Source organism: Peromyscus leucopus, chromosome 14 (assembly GCF_004664715.2).
Source record: "Peromyscus leucopus breed LL Stock chromosome 14, UCI_PerLeu_2.1, whole genome shotgun sequence".
In the NCBI taxonomy this organism is placed as follows: Eukaryota; Metazoa; Chordata; class Mammalia; order Rodentia; family Cricetidae; genus Peromyscus; species Peromyscus leucopus.
In genome coordinates, this window is record NC_051075.1 from 65,776,786 (window position 1) to 65,801,961 (window position 25,176).

Consider the following 25,176-nt stretch of genomic DNA (forward strand, 5'->3'; position numbering starts at 1 on the left):
ATCTCAGTTTTTCATCTATAAATGAATGGATCAAGCAATCTCTCAGATCCCCTGCAATCTGAACACTGAGGTGGGGGAGGGAGTTGTTTTGTTTTTCGTTTTTGTTTTTATTTAGGACAGAGGAGAAGCTGTTCCCGCATTAATGTTTCTAGGGTCAGAAATATGAGAGCAGTAGGAATGAGTGGAAGCGGGGAATGGGAAAGAGACACAACCCGAGGCAATTTAAGTGGCTTTTTGCACTTACTGGGCAAGCAGCGAGGTGGTTGCTAGGCAACTGCATCTCCTGTACGCACGGAGGCCCCCAGCCACGGTGTCTAAGTCACTACCTGCTTTTTTTGTTTGTTTGTTTTTTTAAGAACGGTGGCTTTTCAAAATTAATGAAATCTATGGTCTTTAAAAGCTCACATTTTTGTAGTAAATTCTGTGCAAACTCTCTGGCTGAGGTCGGCGCATGGCAGCTTTTCTTTGCCCTGTTTTCAGGCACGCTGTGGACACCCCTTAGGCCAGGCCCTGCCGCTGCGCGTTGCCCGGCAGAACCCGACGCTTCCCGCTCGCTGCTCCCGGACCCCGCCCTCCCTGGGCTAGGCTCTGGGCCCTGAACCCCGGGTCCCTGGAGCTTTGTACGGGGCCACCATGGGCTCGGAGATGGAGCCCCTGCTCCGGGCCTGGAGCTATTTTAGACGCAGGAAGTTCCAGCTCTGCGCCGATCTATGCACGCAGATGCTGGAGAAGTCCCCTTATGACCAGGTACCTGCTGGCCCCAGGCAGTCTGTGGATTCTCTTGCTATGGCCATGGGCTCTGGGGGATCCCTCTGTCCCCTGGGGGAGGCCTGGGAGGAGGGCCCTAGGCAAAGTTGCCTGTGTGGACCACAGAGGCACCCGGAGCAAGACTCTGTGGAGTCCTGGATGGCAGGTCCCTGGCCTTTGCATCTCCGGGGATCCTAAGTTCTGTGCCTTGACAGCTCCTGCTGTAAACTACAGCACCCCTTTTCCAGAATTAGTTACATTTAAAGGGACTCTGTTAAGTTTGTGGGGAGCTTTGATAATTCATTGGTCATTCACTGGTCTTGACGTGGTTGATTTCTAAAAAGGAAAAATATATGTGAACAAAGATCTGAGACGCTGCCCCTTTTAAACACAGCTATCTTTTGGTTCAGATGAAGCATGTGCTCGCCCTACCTCATCTTTAGATATCTGTCCAAGTGTCAAAGAGCTATTGTTTCTGAGTCATGAGTTCAACTTGAGACAAGATACAGGATATATAGGATATATTTATTTTTAAAGAAGCTACCTGGGCAAGAGAAACTATACTTGTAGGAGGGAAAGATAAAACAGAAAGCCTCCTAAAAGAGGAAATGATAGTGGTGATTAAAAACAAATTTAACAGTCCAGCATGAGGGTAAGGTAGAGGCAAGAGGATCAGTAGTTTACAGCCATCCTCAGCTAAGTAGAGAGTTCAAGGCCAGCCTGGTGAGCCATGTAAGAACCTGCCTTTAGAAAGAAAGTAACAATACAGTAATGTTGTACAATAATTAATGAAAAGGGTAATAATGAATGGGAGAGGTACAGTACCATTGAGCAAGTAGCTCCTGGAAGAGAGAAGAAGAAAAATGGGAGATTAAGAGTAGAAATGTGGCAGTTAAAGATGGCAGAAGTATGTTTTGGCAGTGGCATGTGTGCAGTGCTACTCAAGTTACGATGCTGTGCTTCAAGTACATGCACTGTCCATGTACAGTTTTGGTTCCCCCCTCTTTCCTCTAGTGGCATTGCGTTGTAGTTGTTAGGAAAGGGGGGAAATGTAGGGAGTGAGAAAAGCAAGGACCTGAGTGTGAAGGTTTTTTACTAGGCTCTGCACTCTCTGAGCAAATGGATGGAGGTAACCTAGTCATTGCATGTGACCTGCACGTCTCAGTGGTGATGCTCAGCTAGTTTCTTCTTGTTATCTGTGCTCATTAAAGGACTGTGCATCTGTAAACAAGTATTTTTCCAAGAGCATTGCTTAGTGCGTTAGTTCTACAAATGCTGCTAAAGACATTTCCAGGAATAATCCAGCACATTTGGAAACAGTAAGACCGTCTACAATCTTACCTTTGTTTCTGAGGGGAGTTAGTTAAGAACTTTTGATGTACCAGACATTGTTCCGGGCACAATGGTTCTCAAGAACTTCACCTGTTGTTTCCATTGAGTTGGGGTGGTTTCCACAAAACAAGATTCCCAAGAGTTGCTCACTGGAAGTTTCCTCATTAAATGCCAGTGAGAGACGTAGACTCCCTTCTTAGAGACTCAAGTTTTTGTGCCCAAAAGGCCCTGAATAATTCAGAAGAAAATAAACCTGGTTTTGCCCAATTTTATTTACCAGTTTAGAAACTTACTTGATTATTGATTTTTTTTTGCCCCTAGGGCAAATGTATTTCTTATTATCTGGAGGAGATACTGCTAGCAAAAGTGTTCTTATTAATGGGTAAGACCCTATAATCCTGAGGCCATAGTGACATTCAGTACTACACCTGTGAGTTGAAATTTTATTTGTGCTAGATTTTGTGATCAGTACTCTGTGTTCATTTCACTGACCTTTTATAGACTACTTATGGCTGCCCAGACATAAGTTCTGTAAAGTAAATATCCTTCTAATGCTTAAAATAACCTTGTAAAATAGGTAACAAAAATAACAGATTTGGTTCTGAGGATTTTGTTGTGCCATCTCATTTAATCCTCATCTACTTTAGGGATTGGTATTATTTTCCCCATCTTACAGATTCAGGACACAGAAATGTGTCCAAAAGTTACAAAGCTAGCAAGCCCATTAGGCTGCCACTAAACTTTTCAAAACAACTTCGGAACTCTTCCCAGTATGTTTTTCTCATGTGCCTTCTCTCCATCCCCAAATTTTAGCTGGTTTGGGATTTTGACACATCTATGGATTAAAAGCTCTGATACATCCTGAAGGAAAAAATTTTAACTCTAATATAGCCCAATAATAAAACTTATTTGACCCAGAGGGGACACAGGAGGACAAATTTCCTCCATTATTTGGTGAAGATCCTGTTTTGGAAAACGAATAGCCAGAAAAGTGGTGCTTTTATTATGGTTAAGCAAGATTTTTTTCCAGGAAAAGTGAGAAAACAAATTAAGTGCTTTGTTTACAATCTCATATTCTCAGCTAAACAAGATAAATAGGTCTTAATGTGGCCTCTTGTATTGATCTCATTATGTCTTACCTCCGGTCCTCTTGGAAGATTAAGACTTATTACTGAGATTGTTTTGTGAATGTGTGGTTTTGATGATGATGATGATAAAGAAAACAGACACAGAATCCCACTGGGGAACACTGCTGTTGGTACTGCAGAGTGATTAGCATGGTTAAGATCATCATGGAAAGAGATCTTATTAGGTTCTAGCTTGTTTCATCGCTCTTTTTCCTGGGGATCTCTGACAAGACTACATAATGTGATACATAATTCTTTATACCGTGGAAGAGTTGTTCTTTCTTATTTATTGATATGAGCAAGGGATATATTCAGTTTGGGTAAATATGTCTTAGGGTGACTATTGCTATGATAAAGCACCGTGACCAAAAGCAACCTGGGGGAGGAAAGGGTTTCTTTGGCTCACATTTGTGGTCTACCGTGAAGGGAAGCCAGGGCAAGAACTCAAGGCAGGAACATGGAGGCAGGAACTGAAGCAGAGAGCATGGAGATCGCTATTTACTGGCTTGCTCCTCCTCACGGCTCTTTCAGCCTCCTTTCTTAGACTTCCCTAGAACCACCTGTCCAGAGTTAGCAATGCTCACAGAGATCTGGGCCCTCTCACATCAATCATAAATCTCCTGCCTGGTCCCCCCAAAGGGAAAATGACCCACAGTTTTGCCCACAACTCACACTCTCTCTTGTGGTTTTCCTCTTCTTAATGACTCCAGCTTGTGTCAACCTGACAAAACACTGGCATTTCTTGAACTTCCTCATTTCAAAATCCTTTCCATTTATCTGCATTGCCATTCCTGGGCTACCAAACTGATTTTAGTGTGAATGAGTTTCTTGGGAGCAGCGCCAGGACACATAGTGGGACAAAGAAATAGAAATGCTTCTTTTGTGTGCCAGTGGGTTCATTTTGGTACCTGCCCTTCTCTCTCCTCAAATACAGGTAAGAATTTTTGTTTTTAGAAATAATATTTTTTTCACCTTGGTTTTGTTTTTTTTAAATTTTTTTTCTTCCAGATAAATAAGAGAACTTTGCTAAAGTGATTTGCTATTTGTTACTCTTGTAAGCTGGGCCAGAGAGCTTCAAAAGAACATTTTGGTTTCATATGTGACCCATTGGATGAAACCTGTCTCTAAGACTATTTCATATGCCTCATTTTTTTTTCCTTTCTTAGTACTAGGAATTGAGCCTAGAACCTTGTGCGTGTCAGGCAAATGCTCTACCACTGAGTTTCATCCTTTCAGCTGTTTTTATTTCTCTTTTAAGAGATTGTGAAATAATGTCATCAAAAATGCTTTGCATTCTGTAATAGGACATTAGATTGTATTTATTTTTAGTTCTAGCCAAAGTCAGGGTACTTAGGCTGCCCACAGAAGTATCCATACCAGGAACAGCATGTTTCTAGTTGTATTAGGCTTCAGAGGGGCCAAGGGTGGGGTAAATATAAGATATGTGGTGTTTGATAATGGAGAAGCATTCTTAAAGAACATGGCATGTGAATTCTTTTCCCAGACACGGTATGATTAACAGTGAGAGACAGAAGGCAGGGTCCCAAGCTTGAAGGGTACTAAAGTTGGGTCTATTAAGAATAAAGATAGAGAGATATCGGGTTCATTTTTCATGGTTTCCTCCCATTAGAAAAAAGGATGACCAATGACAGAGCGAGACACTGTCTTTTTTTTTTTTTTTTTTTTTAATTGTGACTAGAAATGTGGTGAGAAGTGATTAGATGTTAAAGGAGGACTTATAAAGCCACCCTCCATAGAGCAGTGTGACCTAGAGGGAGGGCTGGCTTCCCAGGCTCATGCCGGTCATCCTGATTAGGGGCCTAATCGGATTACTATCCTTTGCATTCCATATGTCAGATTAATGGCTTTCTAAATAGTGCTGAATGTGTAGCTCCTCTGTAAGGACACGTTTCATACAGCATGGAACTTTTATTGGCAGTGGGTTTTTAAAGAAGACACGATGTATTCATGAACAGAATAGGCTTCTGAAGGGGGAAATATTTGGTGTGTATTAGAAGGAGAGAAGAGGGTTTTCTACTTGACTTTCTCCTCTCCTGCCCCAAGTCTCCACTTACAATGAAAGGTGTTACAGAGAGGAAGGCAAATGATTTGAAGAGGGAAGGTGGGGAGCAAGTTGTCTTCAGAGAGCGTGTGAGTAGTGCAATGATTTGACGAAGCAATTGCCCCCCAGCCAAATATGTCTTTATGTCCAATTACCTAATTTGCTTCCTGTTTGGGGCCATGGAGGCTTCATCCTTTGGTTCTCTCTGTACAGGTCAGGCACGTTGTTGCCTGGATTTCTGTCCTCCCAGATCATACAGATTGCATTGTTGCATGGCTGCTGGTCACCTGACCAAGTCTTAACCATCTGAAACCCACCCATCTTCAAGGCCTCCCGGGCCTCGCCTTCCTGCTCTTACTAAATTCTGAATAACAATGCTGCAGTTTTAGATCTGGGTAGGCTCATTAGCTGGAGTAAGTGTTGGTGATAATTAGGAAGTTGTGTTCAGAAATATCTGGAGATTCAGTTCCCTGAAGTAATAACAACAGCTTAAGAGACACATCCCCCTGGGAGGAAGGAAGGAGGCTGTGTTAGGTACTTTTCTAGTTGCTGTGAACAAAATACCTGGCAAGAAGTGATTTAAAGGAGGAAGTGTTTATCTTGGCTTACAGTTTTAGGGGATGCAGTCCACCGTGGTGCAGAGGGCATGGCAGCCGGAGCAGGAGGCTAACCAATCACATTGCTTCTTTTGTGAGAAAGATGAAATTAGCAAATGCTCATTGTCAACATTGTATACAGCTCAGGACCCCAGCCCATGGAGCAATGCCAACCATATTTAGGACGGGTCTTCCTACCTCAATTTACCTAATCTGGAAAAGCCTGATAGACATGTCCAGAGATTTTTGTCTCCAAGGTGCTCCTGTCAAGTTGACCATCACTTTAATCTATCACAGAGGCAAACTGCTGGAGTTGCAGTGGACTCTGAAGAGCACTCCTGGGTCTAGACAGTAGCTCCCCACTTTCTATGTCCTCTTGGCTGCTTTGAAGGGGGCACGGAGGAGAGGTTTAGTTTGATCTTTAGAACCTGGAGCCAGTACTGGTTTCTGAAAAGGAGACCAGGAGGTATTTGGTGCTTGTGTGTTACGTGTATCCTTTGGTGACTTTACATCTCAGAGTGAGAGAGCTTCAAAAAGGTCAGGGTCTTAGGATTAATCCTAAAGCTATCCCAGAAAGGAGCATTATCATTTTCCTGAGAGGTGAAAAGAAAGGTAAATAATAAATAGAGGTAAATAATAAAGGTTGCGTGACCTGTTTGTTCAAGATTCCACACCTGAGTCATTTCTTTAGGATCAAGTCCAGGGCTTCTGACTCTAGAGCAAGGTCTGCTATCTTCCACCCATCTATCTGTGTTGATGCCCAGAGAAATAATTCACTAGACTAAGGGAATCTAACTTGTGGTTCCCTATCTAGAGGATTCATTTTTCATTTTTATTTTTCAAATTAATTTAACATCCTGACTGCAGTTTCCCCTCCCTCCTTTCCTCCCAGTCTTCACGCCCCCCATCCTCTCCTCCTCCATTTCTACGCAGAAAAGAGCAGGCCCTCCATGGATATAAACAAAACACAGCAAATCAAGTTGCAGTAAGACTATGTACCTGCCCTTGTATTAAGGCTGGACAAGACAACCCAGTATAAGAAATAGGGTCCCAAAATCCAGCAAAAGAGTCAAAGACAGCCCCTGCTCCCACTGTTAGGAGTCTCACAAGAAGACGAAGTATACAACTGTCACATAAATGCAGAGGGCCTAGGTCAGTCCCATTCAGGCTCCCTGGTTGTCAGTTCAGTCTCTGTGAAATTCTGTGAGCCCAGGTTAGTTCATTCTGTGGGTTTCCTTGTAATACCCTTGACCCCACTGGTTTGTACAATCCTTCCTCCCTCCTTCAGCAGGATTCCATGTGCTCAGCCCAATGTTTGTCTTTGGGTCTCTGCATCTGTTTCCATCAGTTGTCGGATGAAGCCTCTCTGATGATAATTGGGCTAGGCACCAATTATGTTTGTCTTTCTGGGTCTGGGTTACTTCACTAAGGACTATTTTTTTTTCCAGTTCTCTCTATTTGCCTTCAAATTTCATGATGTCATTGTTTTTAACAACTGAGTAGTACTCCATTATATAAATGTACCATATTTTCTTTATCCATTCTTCAGTTGAAGGGCATCTATGTTGTTTCCAGGTTCTAGCTATTACAAATAAAGCTGTTATGAACATAGTTGAGCAAGTGTTTTTGTGGTATGATTGAGCATTCTTTGGGTATATGCCCAAGAGTGGTATAGCTAGATCTTGTGGTAGATTGATTTCCAGTTTTCTGAGAAACTGCCACAACCGATTTCCAAAGTGGCTGTACCAGTTTGTACTCCTACAAGCAATGGGGAGTGTTCTCCTTGCTCTGCATCCTCTCCAACATGAGCTGTCACTTGTGTTTTTGATCTTAGCCATTCTATCAGGTGTAAAATGGAATCTTAGAGTCGTTTTGATATGCATTTTCCTGATTTTGCATTTATTTGTTTCTCGGCCATTTGAGATTCTTCTGTTGAGAATTCTCTGTTTAGATCTGTACCCCATTTTCTAATTGGATTATTTGGTTTTTTGATGTCTAGTTTCTTGGCCTGATTTTTGACAAAGAAGCCAAAATTATACAATGGAAAAAAAGAAAGCATCTTCAACAAATGGTGCTGGTATAACTGAATGTCAGCATGTAGAAGGCTGCAAACAGATCCATATCTATCACTCTGCACAAAACTCAAGTCCAAGTGGATCAAAGACATCAACATACGTCCAGATACACTGAAGGGAAAGTGGGAAATAGCCTTGGACACATTGGCACGGGAGACAACTTCCTGAATAGAACACTATTAGTGCAGGCACCAAGATTGACAATTAATAAATGGGACTTCATGAAACAGAAAAGCTTCTGTAAGGCAAAGGACACTGTCAGTAGGACAAAGCTGCAGCCTACAGAGTGGGAAAAGGTCTTCACCAACCCCACATCTGAGAACTAATTTCCAAAATACATAGAGGAATGCAATTTAGATATACTCCAAGTCAAAGGCTGTGGTGGTTTTATTTTTTTTTAATTAAAGTATTGCTCTAACATTAAAATATTTAATTAAAATGAAAAAAATCTTTTCTTTCATTGTTGTGCTCCTAGTGGGCCTTCAAATGAGCTATGCCTGCTCTTGGTCTCTCCATATCCTATGACAGTCTGTTTTCCTCTCTTGATATTGTCTCACATACTCAGCATGGTGAATGCTCTTGGCTCAGGGTGGCTAGGTTCAGATACTGCCTGCACACCTTGACCACATTTGTAGTGGCATACCTAGATGCCCCAGAGTTATGTGAAGGTTTTTCGCTAGTATGTGGTTAATAACCCAAAATATTAACTCTCGTTTCTATATGGCTAACATCACACAAAGAAAGGACTCTTCGGAGAAATAGAGTATTTATTAGGGAATTAGCAAGGGCTGTTATAGTGGGGAACACATGTGGCATTGAAACCATGGGACAGGGTAAAGGCAAATGAGGAATATTGCATTAGTTATTTGAAAACCGTAATCCTTGGCCACAGGATTAATAACAAGGGCATTCAAAGATCAGTAACAAATGTGGTATCAGTCCAGTGTTGAATGTTATAGAAATTTTCTGTATAAGATTTTAGTGGCTGCTGTTTGAGGCTGTAGTTTTTTTTTTTTTTTTTTTTTTTTTTTTTTTTTTTAAATTTTCTTGTATTGCTTTTGATTTTAGTGGCTGCTGTTTGAGGCTGTAGTTCTGGTCTTTGGTGACTGTTCTTGTTCAGAGGTATGTACTCTGAGATTCCCCTCACCCTGACTGGTTTTTCACTATACCTTGACATATAAGCAACTTCATTTTGATTCTGACCACTTTTGTTCCGGAGATATTTGCATGTGGGATTCATTTATTTCGTATTTCTCTGAGAGGATTGTTGATCATCTGGAAGGCATTTGGGAGGAATCTGTCCAGTGGAATGGGTGGCGAAATGACGTTGGACGTAGTTCATGAATCATTGTCATTTACAAGTTCCAGACAATTCTCCCCCCTTTTCAGACTCCCTTCTTATTTCCCATGTCTTCTGCTTTACCCATCTCCCCTCCACCTACATTATCTGAAATGTGTCCATGACTACAGCATCTAACACGTTATCTTGTAGTTTAGTTAATTCTGCATATCCCCCGTAGAGTGTTTGCAGCGTCTTGGTGGGTGCTAAGACTGCTAGGAACAGGCTGTGGAATGAACATGTTCTCTGTCTCACACCCTGTTAGGCCTTGGCTGTTTTCATTCCCATTTTCCACCCACATAACTAGCCTCCTTCTCTGTCTTCCCCACTCCCTAGGCCTCTCATTTTTTTTTCTCTAACCTTCTTGTTTTCCTATCTGCCCTTCACCCGCATAGTCACACATATGTCCTCAAGGGATAGATGGACGAATAAGACAGAGGGATCACGAAGTCCTTCATCAGTGAACAGAACCCCGTGAGTCTGAATTGGAGCTTCTGTTTGCACTGGAGGAATCTCACTCCTGTTGGTAGAATAGTAAACACTGGGCTTTTGCTTTGTGTTAGGGGCTTCTGTTTCCTTTAGTTGTTTGCTTTTCCTTTTCAAACACTGTCTGCAATGGCCTGTTGTTGATCTTTCCCACTGTATTAATTAGGATTTTTATCACTCTGAAGAGATACCAGGACAATGGACTATGCTTATAAAGGAAAATATTTAATTTGCCTGGCTTACAGTTCAGAGGCTCAGTCCATTATTATCATGGTGGGACAGGGCAGCATGTAGGCAGACATGGTGCGGCATGTAGCCAGACATGCATGGTGCTTGAGCTTGAGAGTCCTACATCTTGATCAGCAGGCAACAGGAAGTGAACTGAGACACTGGGTAGTATCTTGAGCATATATGAGACCTCAAAGCCCACTTCCACAGTGACACACTCCAACAAGACCACACCTCCTAATAGTGCCACTCCCTTTTAGGGGCCATTTTCTTTCAAACTACCCCACCCACTCAATTCTATATTGGTCCTATCTTATAGATATGTAAACTTAATTTAGCTTTTCACTTTTTGAGGTACTAGAGATTATGGATCCAGAGTCTGGTGCATAGTAAGTGCTCACATACCACTGACATGTTCATCTAGCCTCTCATCTAAACTTTACTTTTTACTTTACTGTGTCTTATTATTTCTAGCATTTAAGAAACTTTAAATTTCCATTAAGCTGACAGAAAAAGTGCTCTTAGTCCACTCAAACATCTGTACAACTGTATTAGTCAATTCTCTCTTTGCTGTAACCAAATATTAGCCAGAACAACTTAAGGGAGGGAGGTTTATTTTGGTTCATGGTTCAGAGGAACACAATCCACTATAGCAGAGAAGGCATGTGGCAGGAGTTATTTGGTCTGTGGCAGTAAAAAAGAAGCAGAGAAAGGACAGTGCCAGTGCTCAGCTGGCTTTCTCCTTTTCCCTTTGTAGTCAATCTTGGACCGCATCCTGCCTGTGGCCATGTCAAAGGAGCAGCAGGTGGCAATTGACTTCAGGGGATTGGCCCACCAGGAAGCAAAGCACTGATGGGTGAATCTCAGATACGCAAGGCCCCAAGGGCTTCAGACCCAGAATGTCTCTTGCTACTGCTGTGCCTTTACATGTTTGCCGATGCCATTTTTTTTCTGGTATCTGGTATGGTGTAAAAGGGTGTGGGGAGATCCCCACTGACCTCAATGTAGTGTGATTATCTCATGGAAATATTCTGTTCTCCTGGGCATTTTTACCTGTGGAAATTATCATGAAGATGATTTCCTCTTAAGTTGTGTTGTTTAGAGTGTTGCCCCCACCCCTGATAAAACAGGGACTGTAGAGGGAAAAAAAATAAGAACAAGGAAATGTAACACTAGTTTCTCTTGCAGAGCTGTATAAATTGTGGCTTAGGTTAATGATTAAGAGAAACAATTGAGTCCCAGAAGCTAAGTTAGCTCAATATCTTAATATTGGGAGATGTGTTCATGGGTTTCAGTGTGCATCACAGCTAAAACAAAGCTTTAAATAATGACTTAAGGTTAGGTTAAGATGTTTTTGTTAATGGCTTTGAGGTAAAAATCTTGAAAAACAATTTAAAGGCATACTTTTAATAGTTGAGTGAGGGACTCATTGAGGTCAAGAAACAAGAACAGTGATATCCTGGCTATAGCTGACTGAAGCACTTTTCTTGATAGGATGGGATAATGATGAATTCCTTGTGCCCATTTCTGCCCTCAGTTTCCTGATATAAAAAACTGTTGATGAGTGGGTGGGTATGCACCCCGAGGATTTAAAATAGAGCTGACTGGTTCCTTTTTGTATTTAAAAGTTTAGATTTATAAAAATTTAAATTTCAAAAAAGTTTAGATTTTAAAAAAATTATAAAATATTTATGATTATTTTAAGATTTTTTATAAGATTACCTTTGAGATAAATAATAAAATAGTTGATCTTTTCTTTGTAACAACAAAATGCAGCCTGCCAGTAAAAGAACTGGCTGAGAAAAATACTTCGCTTACTTACACTCTGTTAACCTATAACAAGTTGCCTGGACATGAATGTATGTGGGTTCTTGGGACAACTTGTTTTTCATCTGTAATATGTAAAGTGTTTATAAGGGATATGGAAAACATGCTTTTTTTTTTTTTTTAAACTGTATTCTTGTAGTCATTCACTTGAAAAGTAGATTGTAACCACATTGTAATTTTTATACTGCTTGAGAGATTTTGCTGGGGTACATAAGCTGTAAGGGGAAAAAAAAAGTATAAGAGAAAGAAAACACCAGGAAGGATGTAGAAGAGAAGTTAGAAGGAAGACATCAAGATAGAAGAATAGAGTAGAACAAGCAACAGAAATAATAATAAGTGAATAATAATAATAAATGAAGAACTAAGCTTTGACCCTCAGAAAAGTCCTCATGTGTCTGTTTGTCTGTCCAGTAGTTTGTCTACTCTGCACCTCCTCTTCAGTTTCTCTGACCTGCTGAAGGCTTGCCATTCATCAGTATCCTAGATGAGATCCTGGCATGTTGGAGGTGTGTGTGTGTGTGTGTGTGTGTTTCCCTTTTCACCAGCCCCAGAGAGCTAAGTTTTGACCCCCCCCCTCGCTGGCCCCAAATAATTAAGTTTTGCTCCCTCAGATAGAAAAGTGAAGTTGAGTGATTAATTTGCCGATTCCGTGGCTTCCCCTCAAACCTTGAGCTGCTGGAGGCTGGTCCTCAGGGCAGCGGTACCATCCCAAGATGGTGCTCCTACATTAGTGTGTGTCCTCCCTCCTAGGCTAAACCTTCCTGGAAGCATTCTTACAGATTCACCGAAAGGTGTGCTTCATTAATGCCCTAGGTACTTAGTTCAGTCAAGTTGCCCATCTAAATTAGTCATCACAGTGACCTTGAACGGATTATTTACTATCTTTAAATCTGTTTTCCTTCTCTGTAAAATGGGTGATTGTCGTAGAATATTAAAGTATGTTGCATTTTTTCTTACTGCCTTTGTTAACAATTCAAAGATGTGTTTGATTAAATAAAATTAACTTGTGAGCAGGACGCTGACTCAGCAAGTGGTTGACAGGAAGTGATAGAAACTGCATAACAAGATAATTAATTTAATTTTACATATCAGCCACGGATTCCCCTGTCCTCCCTCCTCCCACCCCCATCCCACCCTCCCCTTAATCCTCCCCCCATTCCCACCTCCTCCAAGGCAAGGACTCCTCCCCTGGGGATTCAGCTCAGCCAGGTAGATTCAGTTGAGGCAGGTCCAGTCCCCTCCTCCCTTCACCTAGGTTGAACAAAGTGTTCCAAGCATAGGCCCTAGGTTCCAAGAAGCCAGCTCATGCACTAAGGACGGGTCCCAGGTAACAAGTGTTTGTTAAGTGGGGGGCTGAGGGAAGGTTGTGTTTTCTGGAAGACGCAGCAAAGGGAGAAGGTTAGCTATTTGCCATTCAGCCTCTCTGAGAGAGCAGAATTCCACCTAAACTGTTGAATTCTGAGTTCTTTAGATTTAGATAACATTTCCCTTAGTCTTGGTAGCTTTGTAAGAGTTGGTGCCTGAGGGAACAGAATCCCCTCAGGCTGTAGCCCTTGTTGCAGAATCTGCTGATAGCAGAAGAGTTGCAATCTCTGACTAGGATAGCCTGTGCTTAAAGGGCAGCCACTGTAGATAATAGAAAACAAATAACATCAGGTGATAATTCTTGATTCGTTTAGACCGTTTGTTATGACATCCAAATGAGATCATGAGGCACACATACAATAGGAAGGCTCTTTTCTGGGATCTGCTATCTCCTCCCCTCTGTCTCACATTGCTGAAGTATGAACCATGCTTTGAAAATTTGTACTGCTTTTAGATCCTCCTTGGATGCACCGCATTGTGAACTTGTAGTTGCTCTGTGCTCTCCAGTTGCTGTTTTGTGTTTGGTTTAGTACACTGTAAGACCCTCTCTAAATCCCACTCTTTGGGATGTTCATTGACCAACCTAGCTTAGCCTTTTCCTCTCATGTCCCTACTGTGCACCATGCTAAAGAAGTCATGTCTATCCAAAGCTTGCACTTTGCTTGCACAGATAATGTATTCTTTAAGATATCCACAGTGTTCCTTTCAGATGGTAGAGCTATAGAGAACAGGATCAACCCTCTGTCTATTTCTTAGCGTTTTCCCCAATAAAACATGGCATAGATTAAGTGTCTGGCAGACGCTGCTGCCTAGACATGGAAGTATAGATACCTGTTGTAAGATCTGACTTGACTGATGGTTTCTATTTAAGTTGGAAAGAGAAGACTCAGATGCCACATTTATCAGCACCCGGCACCAATATGTATTGCATAGTCTGTAAACAGTTCTACAAGAACATTGTAATTATAAATAATTTCTTATTATCAGCCACCAGTCTCATCATAGTTACGTGAAATCAAAGGTTTATATTGTTTGGATTTTCCTTCTGTCCCACGAGTGATTAAAGTCTAAATGTCTTATTTTTGGATGTAAGGAAATAGTTCTTTGTTATAGTTTAAAGTTATTCTTACTTTCTGAGTTGTTGAGTCTTTTTTCAAATAAAGTTTATTGAAATAATTGTTTTCTAATTATCACTTCCATTTTCCTTTTGTATTGACTTTTTAAATTAGTTTTTGTGAAGGAGCAGTTTAGGTGGTAGCTAGAAAACAACCTTTGGGAGTCAGTTCTGTTCTTCCACCGTGTGGGTTCTGGATTCGAAACCAGCCCAGGTCTTCAGGCTCGGTGGCAAATGCCTTTAACCCACTCAGCCATCTCATGGGCCTCATATTGACTTCTTTAAACAAGTAATTGAGCTACATTTTCTCTGTACCCTGGATAAGATTAATTCGAACTTTCTGATCTCAGGAAACAGCACTTTTCTGTGTATCTTATGTTTCTGAGAGCACTTCTGGAAAAAGATTCCAGTATTTGCAGGTCTGGGGACATGGGTGAAGAAGTGCTGTTGGGCAAGCATGAGGCCCTGCATTCAGATGTTCACCGTGCACATAAAGGCTTGCTGTGGCAGTGTGTGTCACCCAGGCCCTGGGGAAGGGGGCCGAGACAGGTGGGTCTCAAGGCTTGCTGGCCAGCCACTCTAGCTGACTTCCAAGCTCTAGATTGGGTGAGAGACCTGGTCCCCCAAAATAGGTAGAGAGTGAATAAGGAAGGTAGCCAAACTTGACCTCTCCCCTCTGCATGCATATGCATAGGCACATGAATCCACATTGTGCATACACTACATATGTACACACACTACTAATATTTGGATTTTAATGAGATAAGTATTCATTAAGTCTTTTGATTTCAGAAATTGCATGCCTTAAAATGTTTACAACATTCTTCATGCTTCCCAGGAACCAGCTCCCGATTTACCAGTGTCTCAGGTAAAGAGTTAGCTGCAAACGTTAGTTTAGACAGTAGCTTAGCTGCTTTTGCTTATTTGCTACCCAAGACTAGAAAATGCACTGCGTACCTGCTCCTAGTATTAGAAACTTAGCTGCATCTACCAGCTGTTCTGTTCCTTATTGTGTAAATACACTTTCATACTCCTAAAGCTTTTATTTACGTGAATAGTCTCGTAGAACTAATGTGACCTGCTTATTACGACTTGGGGCTTGAGGAGCAGTTGCCAGGGTTGACTAGAATGATGAGAAAAAGAAACATACTGGTCAAGGGAATCAGACTTAGGAGGGAGCCAGGCTGTCAGCAAGGGCACAAGTCTCGGCAAACCTGTGGTGGACAGCAGCAAATTTTGAATACAATCGTTGCACTCTGCTTGCTTCTAACTGACTTGGTAGCTCTATCAGGGAGGACAAAGCTGTCCCAGTGAAGAAGGAAGGAAGGGAGGGAGGGAAGGAGGAGGGAGAGAGGGGAGGGACAGTGGCCAGGCTGCCATGACTGTGGTTAGAGATGACACTCAGAGAAGGTTGACGGGGTAAGAAACAAGAAGGAAGCCCTAGAAGGGAAGAGGTTTGGTTAGGATCAGCTGTGGAAGAAGTACTTGGCCAGTGACACGTTTAGTCCAGAGGGTTCCTATTGAGTCTGGGGACAGGAGAGAGATGCAGAGTAGTCAATCAGAGAGCTCAGATGTTACTACGTGCTTGCCCCGCCACTGAGATACAGCAGTGTTACGTGAGGGAGTGATTTGGACCTCACACAGGGCACATTTGAGTAGTGATCAAGCCTTTCAGAATGGAAAGCAAGTCGAGAGGTACTCTAATGGAGACCTCTGTATCAGACCAACACTGGAAAATGGCCCAAATGTGACTCAGTTCCGTATAGGATGACATAATCTGATGATTATATTTTATATAATATACATGCAGTCATTTAAGACAGATCTAATCAGAAATTAATTTCTTTCTTTTTCTTTTTCTTTTTTTGGTTTTCCAAGACAGGGTTTCTCTGTGTATCCTTGGCTGTGCTGGAATTCACTCTGTAGACCAGGCTGGCCTAGAAATCACAGAGATCTGCCTGCCTCTGCCTCCCAAGTGCTGGGATTAAAGGTGTGTGCCACCACCACCCAGCAATTTACTTCTAAATAAATAAGTATAGTTTTTGTTCTTAGCTATTTGGAAGATTTTTATTAAAATTAAACTAAAGCATTAGTAGTTTGCATTGTAGAGATATGACTGAAAACTGTAAGTGGTATTTGAAAGTTTCAGACTAGCAACCGGTTTTAAGAAGCCCTTCTATTTAGTGACAGTTTCTAATTACCCCCCAGCTAATGATGTAAAAAGAACAAGGCTGACCTCATTGTTCCTATTTTTCAGGTTTCGTGTTGTTTACAACCTGAAAAGAAGTGAGGCTTCTGCTAGCTCTCTACCACTGTGACAGAAACCTGCAGAAAACAACTTAGAAGAGGAAGGCTTGATTTGCCTCCTGATTTTCAGAGGGGTCTCCGTGGTTGGTGGCTGTGTTGATTTGGAGCCTGTAGGGAGGCAGAAGGGCATGGCAGCAGGGGACAGAGAGCGTGAAAAGAGTTGGGGACAGGATATACCCTACAAAGATAGGCCCCCCCCCATGTCCCATTTCTTCCGGTTAGACCTGTCCCCACCTCCTAATAGTCCTGCTGTGAGGGCATCTGTGGATCATCTGTGGATGAGATTGGTACCCTTTGATGGTGTGGTCTCTAGTAGTGCCACCAGCTGGAGACTGTCTGCTACACATGAGCATTTGAAGATATTCCGTCACCACACCCTAAAAAGGCCTCACAAGAACGACTTCATATTTGGTGCCTAAAATTTCTTTTTGCAGGCAGACTGTCAAGTATCAGATTTTTTTTATTTTTATTTTTTTATTTTTTATTTTATTTTATTTTATTTTATTTTTTTGAGACAGGATTTCTCTGTGTAACAGCTCTGGCTGTCCTGAAACTTGTTTTTTAGATTATATGGGCCCCGAACTCACAGAAGTTGGCCTGCCTCTGCTTCCCAAGGGCTGGGATTAAAGGCATGCGCCGCCGCCGCCGCCGCCGCCGCCGCCACCACCCGGCTCTCTACCAGTTTTTAATGATGTCCAAGTCATATCAGAAAGATTATTCTCTTGGTTGATTTACTCTAATAATCAAAAAATTATTTCTCACATACCTTAACCTCTTGGCCTTGAAATAGTTATCAAAAGGAACAGAATAATTAAAATGTGTTTTTCTCAGCTAGTTGAGTTTTATTTTATAATTGAAATTGAATTAGCCTTATAAAAGGTATCAATACTTTCTTGATGTTAGCTGGCAGGTCTGTGCCTCAAGGATAATGCTGTAGACATCCTAGTAGCTGAGTAAATAGGGTGAGCCCTGGTTGGTTGACTGTGCTCCAGTGGAAAGTCCCCATCCAGCACAAAAAAGACTAGTTGGGTTTTAACAAAGGAAAAGAAAACAGAAGACATAAAGTAGGGGAGGGGGGGGGTCTAGGGTGAGTTGGTGGAGAAAGTGAATATGATCAAAATGCATTTTATAGTATTATCAAAGAAAATAAGAACTGCAAAAGAGATATGCAGAGAAATCAATTAGCATGGTGATTATTCATTTAGATTGGGAGAAACTGCTTTTTTTTCCTTTATAAAATGTCCTAAGGATCTTTTTATTGATTTTTATAGACCTTGTAATACAAATATAGTCACTTGTATAAGCAACTGTTTTTTTAAGCTAGACAACTGCAATTTAGTCAGTTAAACATAACATATAAAACAAATTTGTAGTTTTTTTCAGATTTAAGGGAAAATTAGAGATTACTGTGTATGCTTGATCATGCTTTTTTTTTTTTAATATGCAGAGGATTTTAGGACTGTAAAACATATTTGGCTTATTTCCAAAAACAATTTTTTTTAAGCTAAAGCCCCATCTGTTGTTTTCATTAAAAATCTCAAGAATTGTTCACATTGCCAGGAGTAGATTTTTTTTAAACATACACTGATGTGTAATCAGTGATTATGTGATTTTCAAGGTCATTTTTTGTTAGGACAGAAGAAAAATCAGGAAGATTGATTTTTCTGAACCGCTGATAAAATTTTAAATCGAGTAATGTTTCCAGCATGTGTTCTAGTTTGGTATTTGCTGCTGTGATGAACACCATGAACAAAAGCAAGTTTGGGAGGAAGGTCTTATTTCATCTTACACTACTTCCATGTCACAGTTCATCACTGAGGGAAGCCAAAGCAGGAACTCAGGACAGGAACCTGGAAGCAGGAACTGAAGCCGAGGCCATGGAGGATGCTGCTTACTGGCTTGTTCTTCATGGCTTGCTCAGTTTGTTTTCTTATACAACCCAGGACCACCTGCCCAGGGGTGGCACCACCTACGGTACGCTGGGGCACCCACATTAATTATTAATCAAGAAAATGTCCACAGACATGCCCATAGGCCAATCTAATAGAGGCACGTCTTCAGTTGAGGTTCTCTTTTCTGAGGTAGGTCTGGCTTTTGTCAGCTTGACCAAAGCTAAGTATCACAGTTGACCATTTATCATCTTGAATCACAAACACATCACTGCCCAACCATAATCTTTCTCTCTTGTTTATCCTAAGATCTCATGTTAGCATCACAATATAAAACAGTTTAACTTTAAAAGTACCACAGCCTTTTAAAAATTCCAACACTTTAAAAATCTAAGGTCTCTTTAAAAAAAAAATTCATTCTCTTAACTGTGGACTCCTTAAAAAAAATTATGCACTTTTTTATTCTAAGAGGGAGGAACCAGGACATAATAATACTCAGATTAAAGTAACAAACTCCAACAGTGTAAATCACTCGTTGTCCATCATCTAGGATTTGCTCATGATCTTCTGGGCTCCAAAGGTCTTAGGTAACCCCACCCCTGTGACTTTGCCACCATAAGCTCATACAGCTTTTCTCATAGGCTCAGGTTGGCTCTACTCCATGGTCCTGACATCTCCAACATGCTGGGGTTTCCATGCAATTGAGGCTGCACCTTCACCAGTGGCCTCTCCTGACCTCTCTTCAGGGAGACTCCAACCCCACCATACAGTGCCAGCCCTCAGATATTCTCTATGACCCCTTTATGCCTTGTATAAAACTCTTACACATTACCAAGCTTGGCTACCAGCCTGAGATGCAGCCTTTGCTCTCCCTGGACCACAGCTTCTGTGTCTGATCCTGAGAAAATATTTCCCGGAAAAGATCACCTCAAGGATGCTCTTCTCTTATTAGTCACAACTAATTTTTCAGCCCTAGATAATCCCAATAAAACGAAGTTTCAGTTCCATAGATTCCCAATTCAAATACATGACACAAATATTCTTGATACAATATTTGAACTGACTCTCAAGCTTCCTTCTAAAATTTCATGAGCCAGGCCTTCATTATCTGCTTTTCCTTCAGCATTATCTTCCAGCTCCTGCAGAATAGCTCATTAATTGCTGAGAACGCAATGCTTTTTCTCTCCCAGAGCTCCCAAAGCTTTCACAGTTTTCTGGAAGACAATCCAAGGCATAAATCCACATGGTCAGATCCACCACAGCAAGACCCCATGTTCCTGGTACCAAACCATAGCCAAAAGCAACTTGGGGAGAAATACATTTGTTTCAGCTTACTATTGTGGGTCACAGTCCATCGTTGAGGGAAGCTGAGGTGGGAACAGATGCCGAGGCCATGGAGGATGCTGCTTACTGGCTTTCTCTCCATGGCTTGCCCAGCTTGTTTTCTTATACAACCCAGGACCACTGCCCAAGGGTGGCACCAACCCACAGTGGTTTGGACCTTCCCACATCAATCATCACACTAGAGAATGCCCCACCAACTTGCCTGCAGGCCAATTTGATGGGGAAATTTTTAATTGATGTTCCCTCACCCCAGATGACTCTAGTTTGTGTCAAGTTCACAAAAACTAAACAGCATCGTATGTTTTATTTCAGATCTCCAAAGAAACCTTTTGTGTGTGTATGATATGTGTATATATGTAAATGAGTGTGTGATATGTATGTGTGTATGTGCACCTATATGAGTATGTGAGGTATCTATGTATGTGTGTGATGTGTGTGTATAGTGTATGTGTGATCACGTGAATGCCACAGCACATGTTTGGATGTCAGAAGACCATTTGGGGGTTTCAGTCCTCCCCTCCACCTTGTTTAAGACAGAGTCTCTTGCTGTTGGCCACTGCTTATAGCAGGTTAGCTGTCCTAAGAACGTCTAGGGATTCTCTCCTGTCTCTCGCTCTTAGCTCAGTCATCCAGTGCTGAGATTGCAGATGTGTGTTACATGCGTGTTGGGGATCTGAGCTCCAGTCCTCACTCATGCTTGCCTAGCATGTGTTTTACCCACTGAACAAGTGTAGAGATTTACCCAATCTCTACAGATCTTTTAATATCAAATTTTCATATCGTTTCCATTTCTTAAAACTTAAGCCTGAAAAAATCAAAATTATCTTTATAAAGACTGAATGCATAGAGAATAAAAAAAATAGACGTTCCTAATGGACTTCTGATGTAATTATCTCTTTACTCAGGGCAGAGGAGAATGATGAATGCAGTTCCCTTACTTTGATTAACTCAGCATAGAAAATTTACATAATCTTAACATTTAAGAGGTGTTAATAGGGAGCTAGATATCAAACATAACAGATTGGACTATCAAATAGTGGTAACAACTCAAAACTAGTTAAAATATGTTCATGGATGTTTAATAACTGATTATGTAAATGATGTCTAAAATTATAAAAACTTGGCTTTTAAAAACCTGGTTTACTATGAGTATGGTGGTACATACCTACAATTCCAGCACTCAGGCTAAATGGGGGGGGGGGGCATCTAGAGTTCAAGGACATCCTGGCTACATCGTGAGACCCTGTCTGAGAAAGAGGTTGGGGGTTGGTTGAGTGAGGAGGGCAGATTGGTTGAGAAGGATTTAAGTTAGACTCCAAGTCATGGTCCATAAGCTTCATTGGCTCCTCATTATCCGAATAAAAATCGCTAAACCTCACCGTGACACACGTGCTCTCTGGCTGGTCTCTTAGTCCAGACAGATTCACCATCATTTCGACAATTACAACTTCTGGGAGTTTCCAAACACACTGTGAGCCAGTTTTGCCTCACCAAAGGCCAAAGCCTTCGTCATTATTATTATAATCATCATTATTTTGAGACAATATTATTTATTACAGGGTGGCCTTGAACTTGCTGTGTAGTCAAGGAGGAACTTCTAAATGCTGCGATTACAAGCATACACCCCTATCCTGGCTTTTCTTTCTTTCTTTCAACCGTTTTCTAGAAGTCGTAATTTTTTCTCTCACACATGTGTCACCTATCACACGTGGCTGTGTGCTTTGCTGTTTAATCCATTAGGTGATGGTGTGTTCAGGAAAGTTAAGATCTACGTTGTGATCTTGTTTCCCACTCAGAGCTAGCCTGAAGGTATATATGGATCAAGTCATGTAGCTGTGGGGACTTGGCAGACACCTTGTAGCTCTCATTTGTTCCCTCTTCAGCGCCGTTAGCTTCCTTCAGCCTGCTTCACAACCAGACGACCCCTGGTGTCCTGAGCTGCAGTCCCTCCCCAGATTTCTGTTAGAATTCCTGTAGACTGTAGAGTAAGGTCGATGCTGCCACTTCCAGACTCAAGTTCCTCTCAGATTGTGCTAGGGCCACGGAGCATCATCGTTCTCGGCTTTTATTCTGGAAGAAAGCAGAAAGGTCAAGTTTTTCAGTAAAGCAATTTAATGTGTTTGACAAGAAAGTTAAGTATGTACACCTTCACGATGCCCTTCTCAGGCTCCAGCAAAGAGACTTTAATTACTTTTCCATTCTCACTTCTTGTCAGCTGGTTCTTCTGACTAGATCACAAAGTAGTGATTTTGAATCCAAAGAAATTGATCTTAGCTTGAGTCAACCAACATTTTCCTGAATACCCAATTATGTATAAAAAACTAAAGGTCTAGAAAAGTCAGGAGTGCATGAGGTTGAAATGCTTGTATTCTGGGGAACAGAATGATGCCCAGCTGAGCATAATAGTTATCAAATACGTTATGTGTGGAAGATCATAACATAAAGGCAAGACTGTGAGGAAGGCAAGGGGATGCCTGGGGGTTGGAAACTGGGAAGGACTTCTGGAAGTCATGGTCCTGAAGCAGAATGCAGAATGCACTAACAAAACTCGCCTAGCTTCAGTAAGATTCCTGATGTTCTCTTACTGAGTGCCTTTTTTTAAAAAATGCTTTTTAGGCAGCTTGGATTTTGAAAGCACGAGCATTGACTGAAATGGTGTATATAGATGAAATTGATGTGGATCAGGAAGGGATTGCAGAAATGATCCTGGATGAAAATGCTATTGCCCAAGTCCCACGTAAGTACTCGTTTAGTTATGTTAAAGGAAGGATACGGTATATAAAAGGAACATGTGTGTAAACATATTTCTATATTTTATATAAACACATGTATAATAGGATTGCCTTAGAGTCCAAGTCAATGTCATAATATAAATGGTATTAGAGGATGATATAATATATGGTGGTTTGCTGGTAATTTATTAGTTGTTAAGATCTTTTCCTCATTGACTTGCTAAAATATGTGAATTCTAGACACAATCTTTTATTTGTAGACATTTGTATGAAAAATAATTAACTTGAGTCTAGAACCATTGATTTAAACTTTAAAGCCTGCTAGTTTTGAATCAGAATGCAAGCTCTGCTAACCTGTTAATTCCTTGGGCCTCTGTTAACTGGCCTAGTACCAAACCTACCTTATAGACTCCTTGTGAAGACTGAATGATCACACAAATCATGTGCTAGGTGCTCAGTTGTCAGAACTTGGTTCAAGAATGGAGTCATGTGAGAATTCTGAGTGCTTATGAGCAAACTCCAAGAAAATAAGACAAGAGTCTTGTGACCTCAGTTTCTTCCAAACACAGACTTGTTCTTGGAGTGTGTTGTCATGCTCTTCCCAGGGGTAGCAGATATGAATGAGTTTACTTCAGCTGTTGTTATTCATGTGCCTCTATGGAAAAACATGTTTTTGCCACATGTGGCTTGCCCATGTGATTGAACACCTTCCTCACGTGATTCTTCTTACCCCTCTGAGTATAAATTGTCTGATGCTCTGAATAAAGTTGGCGGTTGCATGAGACTTTAGTCTGCCCCATTTTTAGGCCCTGCTCTCTTGGGTTCATGCTACCAACTAGAGTAGTAAAGGTGAGCCTCAAACACATTTTCTCAAAGCATTTCCTGCTATAACGTCTTCTTTCCCAGGTCAGTACAAGTCTGAAAATGCTAAGTGTTTCTAAAAATTCCTAAGTAATACATAAATTGAGTACTATCCCATCTTGTAGGCCCGGGCACATCTTTGAAGCTCCCTGGAACTAGCCAGACAGGAGGACCGAGTCAGGCTGTCAGGTCTGTATTGTAGTTTCATTTCTCTGTCTCCAAACCCTGCCCAGATATATCCTTTGATTGATCCCATTCGTGTTACAATCGTCCATCTCCACAGGCCAATCACTCAAGCTGGAAGACCCATTACAGGTTTCCTGAGGCCCAGCACACAGAGTGGAAGGCCGGGTACAATGGAACAGGCCATCAGAACACCCAGAACTGCCTACACAGCACGACCTATCACTAGCTCATCTGGAAGGTTCATCAGACTAGGGACGGTAGGTTCTGTCAACTTCCCAGAAGCTTGTATAACCCGAGTAACTTTACGCTCCACTAGTATTACAGTGGAGAATTAAACGGGAATTCTGCTTGCTTTATAATTTCTATAAGTTACTATAATCTTTATGCAGAAGAAACTATGTTTTAAGAGAAAGTTTTCAATTCCTTCTTTTCTTTCTTTCCTCTCACAGGCTTCCATGCTTACAAGTCCTGATGGACCATTTATAAATTTATCTAGACTGAATTTAACAAAATATTCCCAGAAACCTAAGTTGGCAAAGGTATGTGCTTCAAACAATTCTAAGTTATAAATATCTAAGTAATGATAGAAGTATGATGACATGGTTTTGTAGGAAATGGAGAATTTAGTTAATGTAACATGTAAAAATTCTCTTTGTCTTGAATCAAGTATAATCGGTCAGAAATAAGTACATATGTAATTATTATAGAAAATCCTTTCCAATGGTTAACAATATTTTATAACAAAGAAAGCAGAGAGGCAGAGTCATCTTTGCAGAATGAAACTTAAGGTTGTCTGTATGTGGATGTGTTTGTTTTTCAGTATGGACTATTCTTAGAAAAATAATTTTCAAGTCTTGTATGATATAAGGGAGATCAAAAGGATAGAAAACATATGTATGCTTAATTAATAATTAACTAGGCTCCTCAGCATTACTCAAGCCAGATAGCAGCCAACAAGCCAACTACCTTAATAATTCTCATCACTCGGAGTATTCTCTTAAATAAAGAGAAAATTAGCAGGGGGTGGATAAAGGAGAAAAAGTGGGGAGAGCGGAAAGAATAAAAAGAAACTAGAAAAATGAAAGCATAGAAAGGAAGATGTCCAGGGCCTTACCATTGTGAAAAACTACGGTGTGAGGGGTCTTGGGAGATACTACTCAGTTGATAAAGTGCTTGCCTCACAAGTATGAAGGCTGGAGTTTGTTCCCAGAGGCCACATGCAAAGCTGGATGTGGGCCAGTCAGATGGCTTAGTGGGAACAGGTGCATGCCACCAAGACTGATGACCTGGATCCAAACCCCAGGACACACATGGTAGGAGGAGAGAACTGACTCCCCTAGGTTATCCTCTGATCTTCATGTGTGCTGTGACATGCATGTGTGTGTGTACATGCCTGTGTTCATGTGTACATATAAATAAATAAATAAATAAATAAATAAAAAATAAATAAATAAATAAATTTTTTTTAAAAGCTGTGTATGGTGGTGTGATGGTTAGTTTTAATTATCAACTTGGCATAATCTAGGATCTCCTAGGAAGAGTCTTAATGAGGAATTATT

At 41.2% G+C, this 25,176-nt stretch overlaps 1 protein-coding gene across 2 annotated transcripts in view; it reads left to right on the plus strand.

Moving 5' to 3' along the window:
* Nucleotides 1-512: 512 nt before the first annotated feature.
* The window catches only part of Ttc8 (tetratricopeptide repeat domain 8), a 63,557-nt gene continuing 38,893 nt past the window's right edge, over nt 513-25,176 (plus strand). The window contains exons 1-6 of one of the 2 annotated variants that reach the window (XM_028886606.2): nt 513-747; nt 15,137-15,166; nt 22,455-22,575; nt 23,557-23,620; nt 23,715-23,874; nt 24,067-24,156. In XM_028886606.2, the coding sequence (XP_028742439.1) occupies nt 634-747; nt 15,137-15,166; nt 22,455-22,575; nt 23,557-23,620; nt 23,715-23,874; nt 24,067-24,156 (579 nt within the window). In that variant the 5' untranslated portion in view covers nt 513-633. The remainder of the gene's footprint in view (nt 748-15,136; nt 15,167-22,454; nt 22,576-23,556; nt 23,621-23,714; nt 23,875-24,066; nt 24,157-25,176) is intronic. The other variant, XM_028886607.2, reaches the window with a different exon arrangement.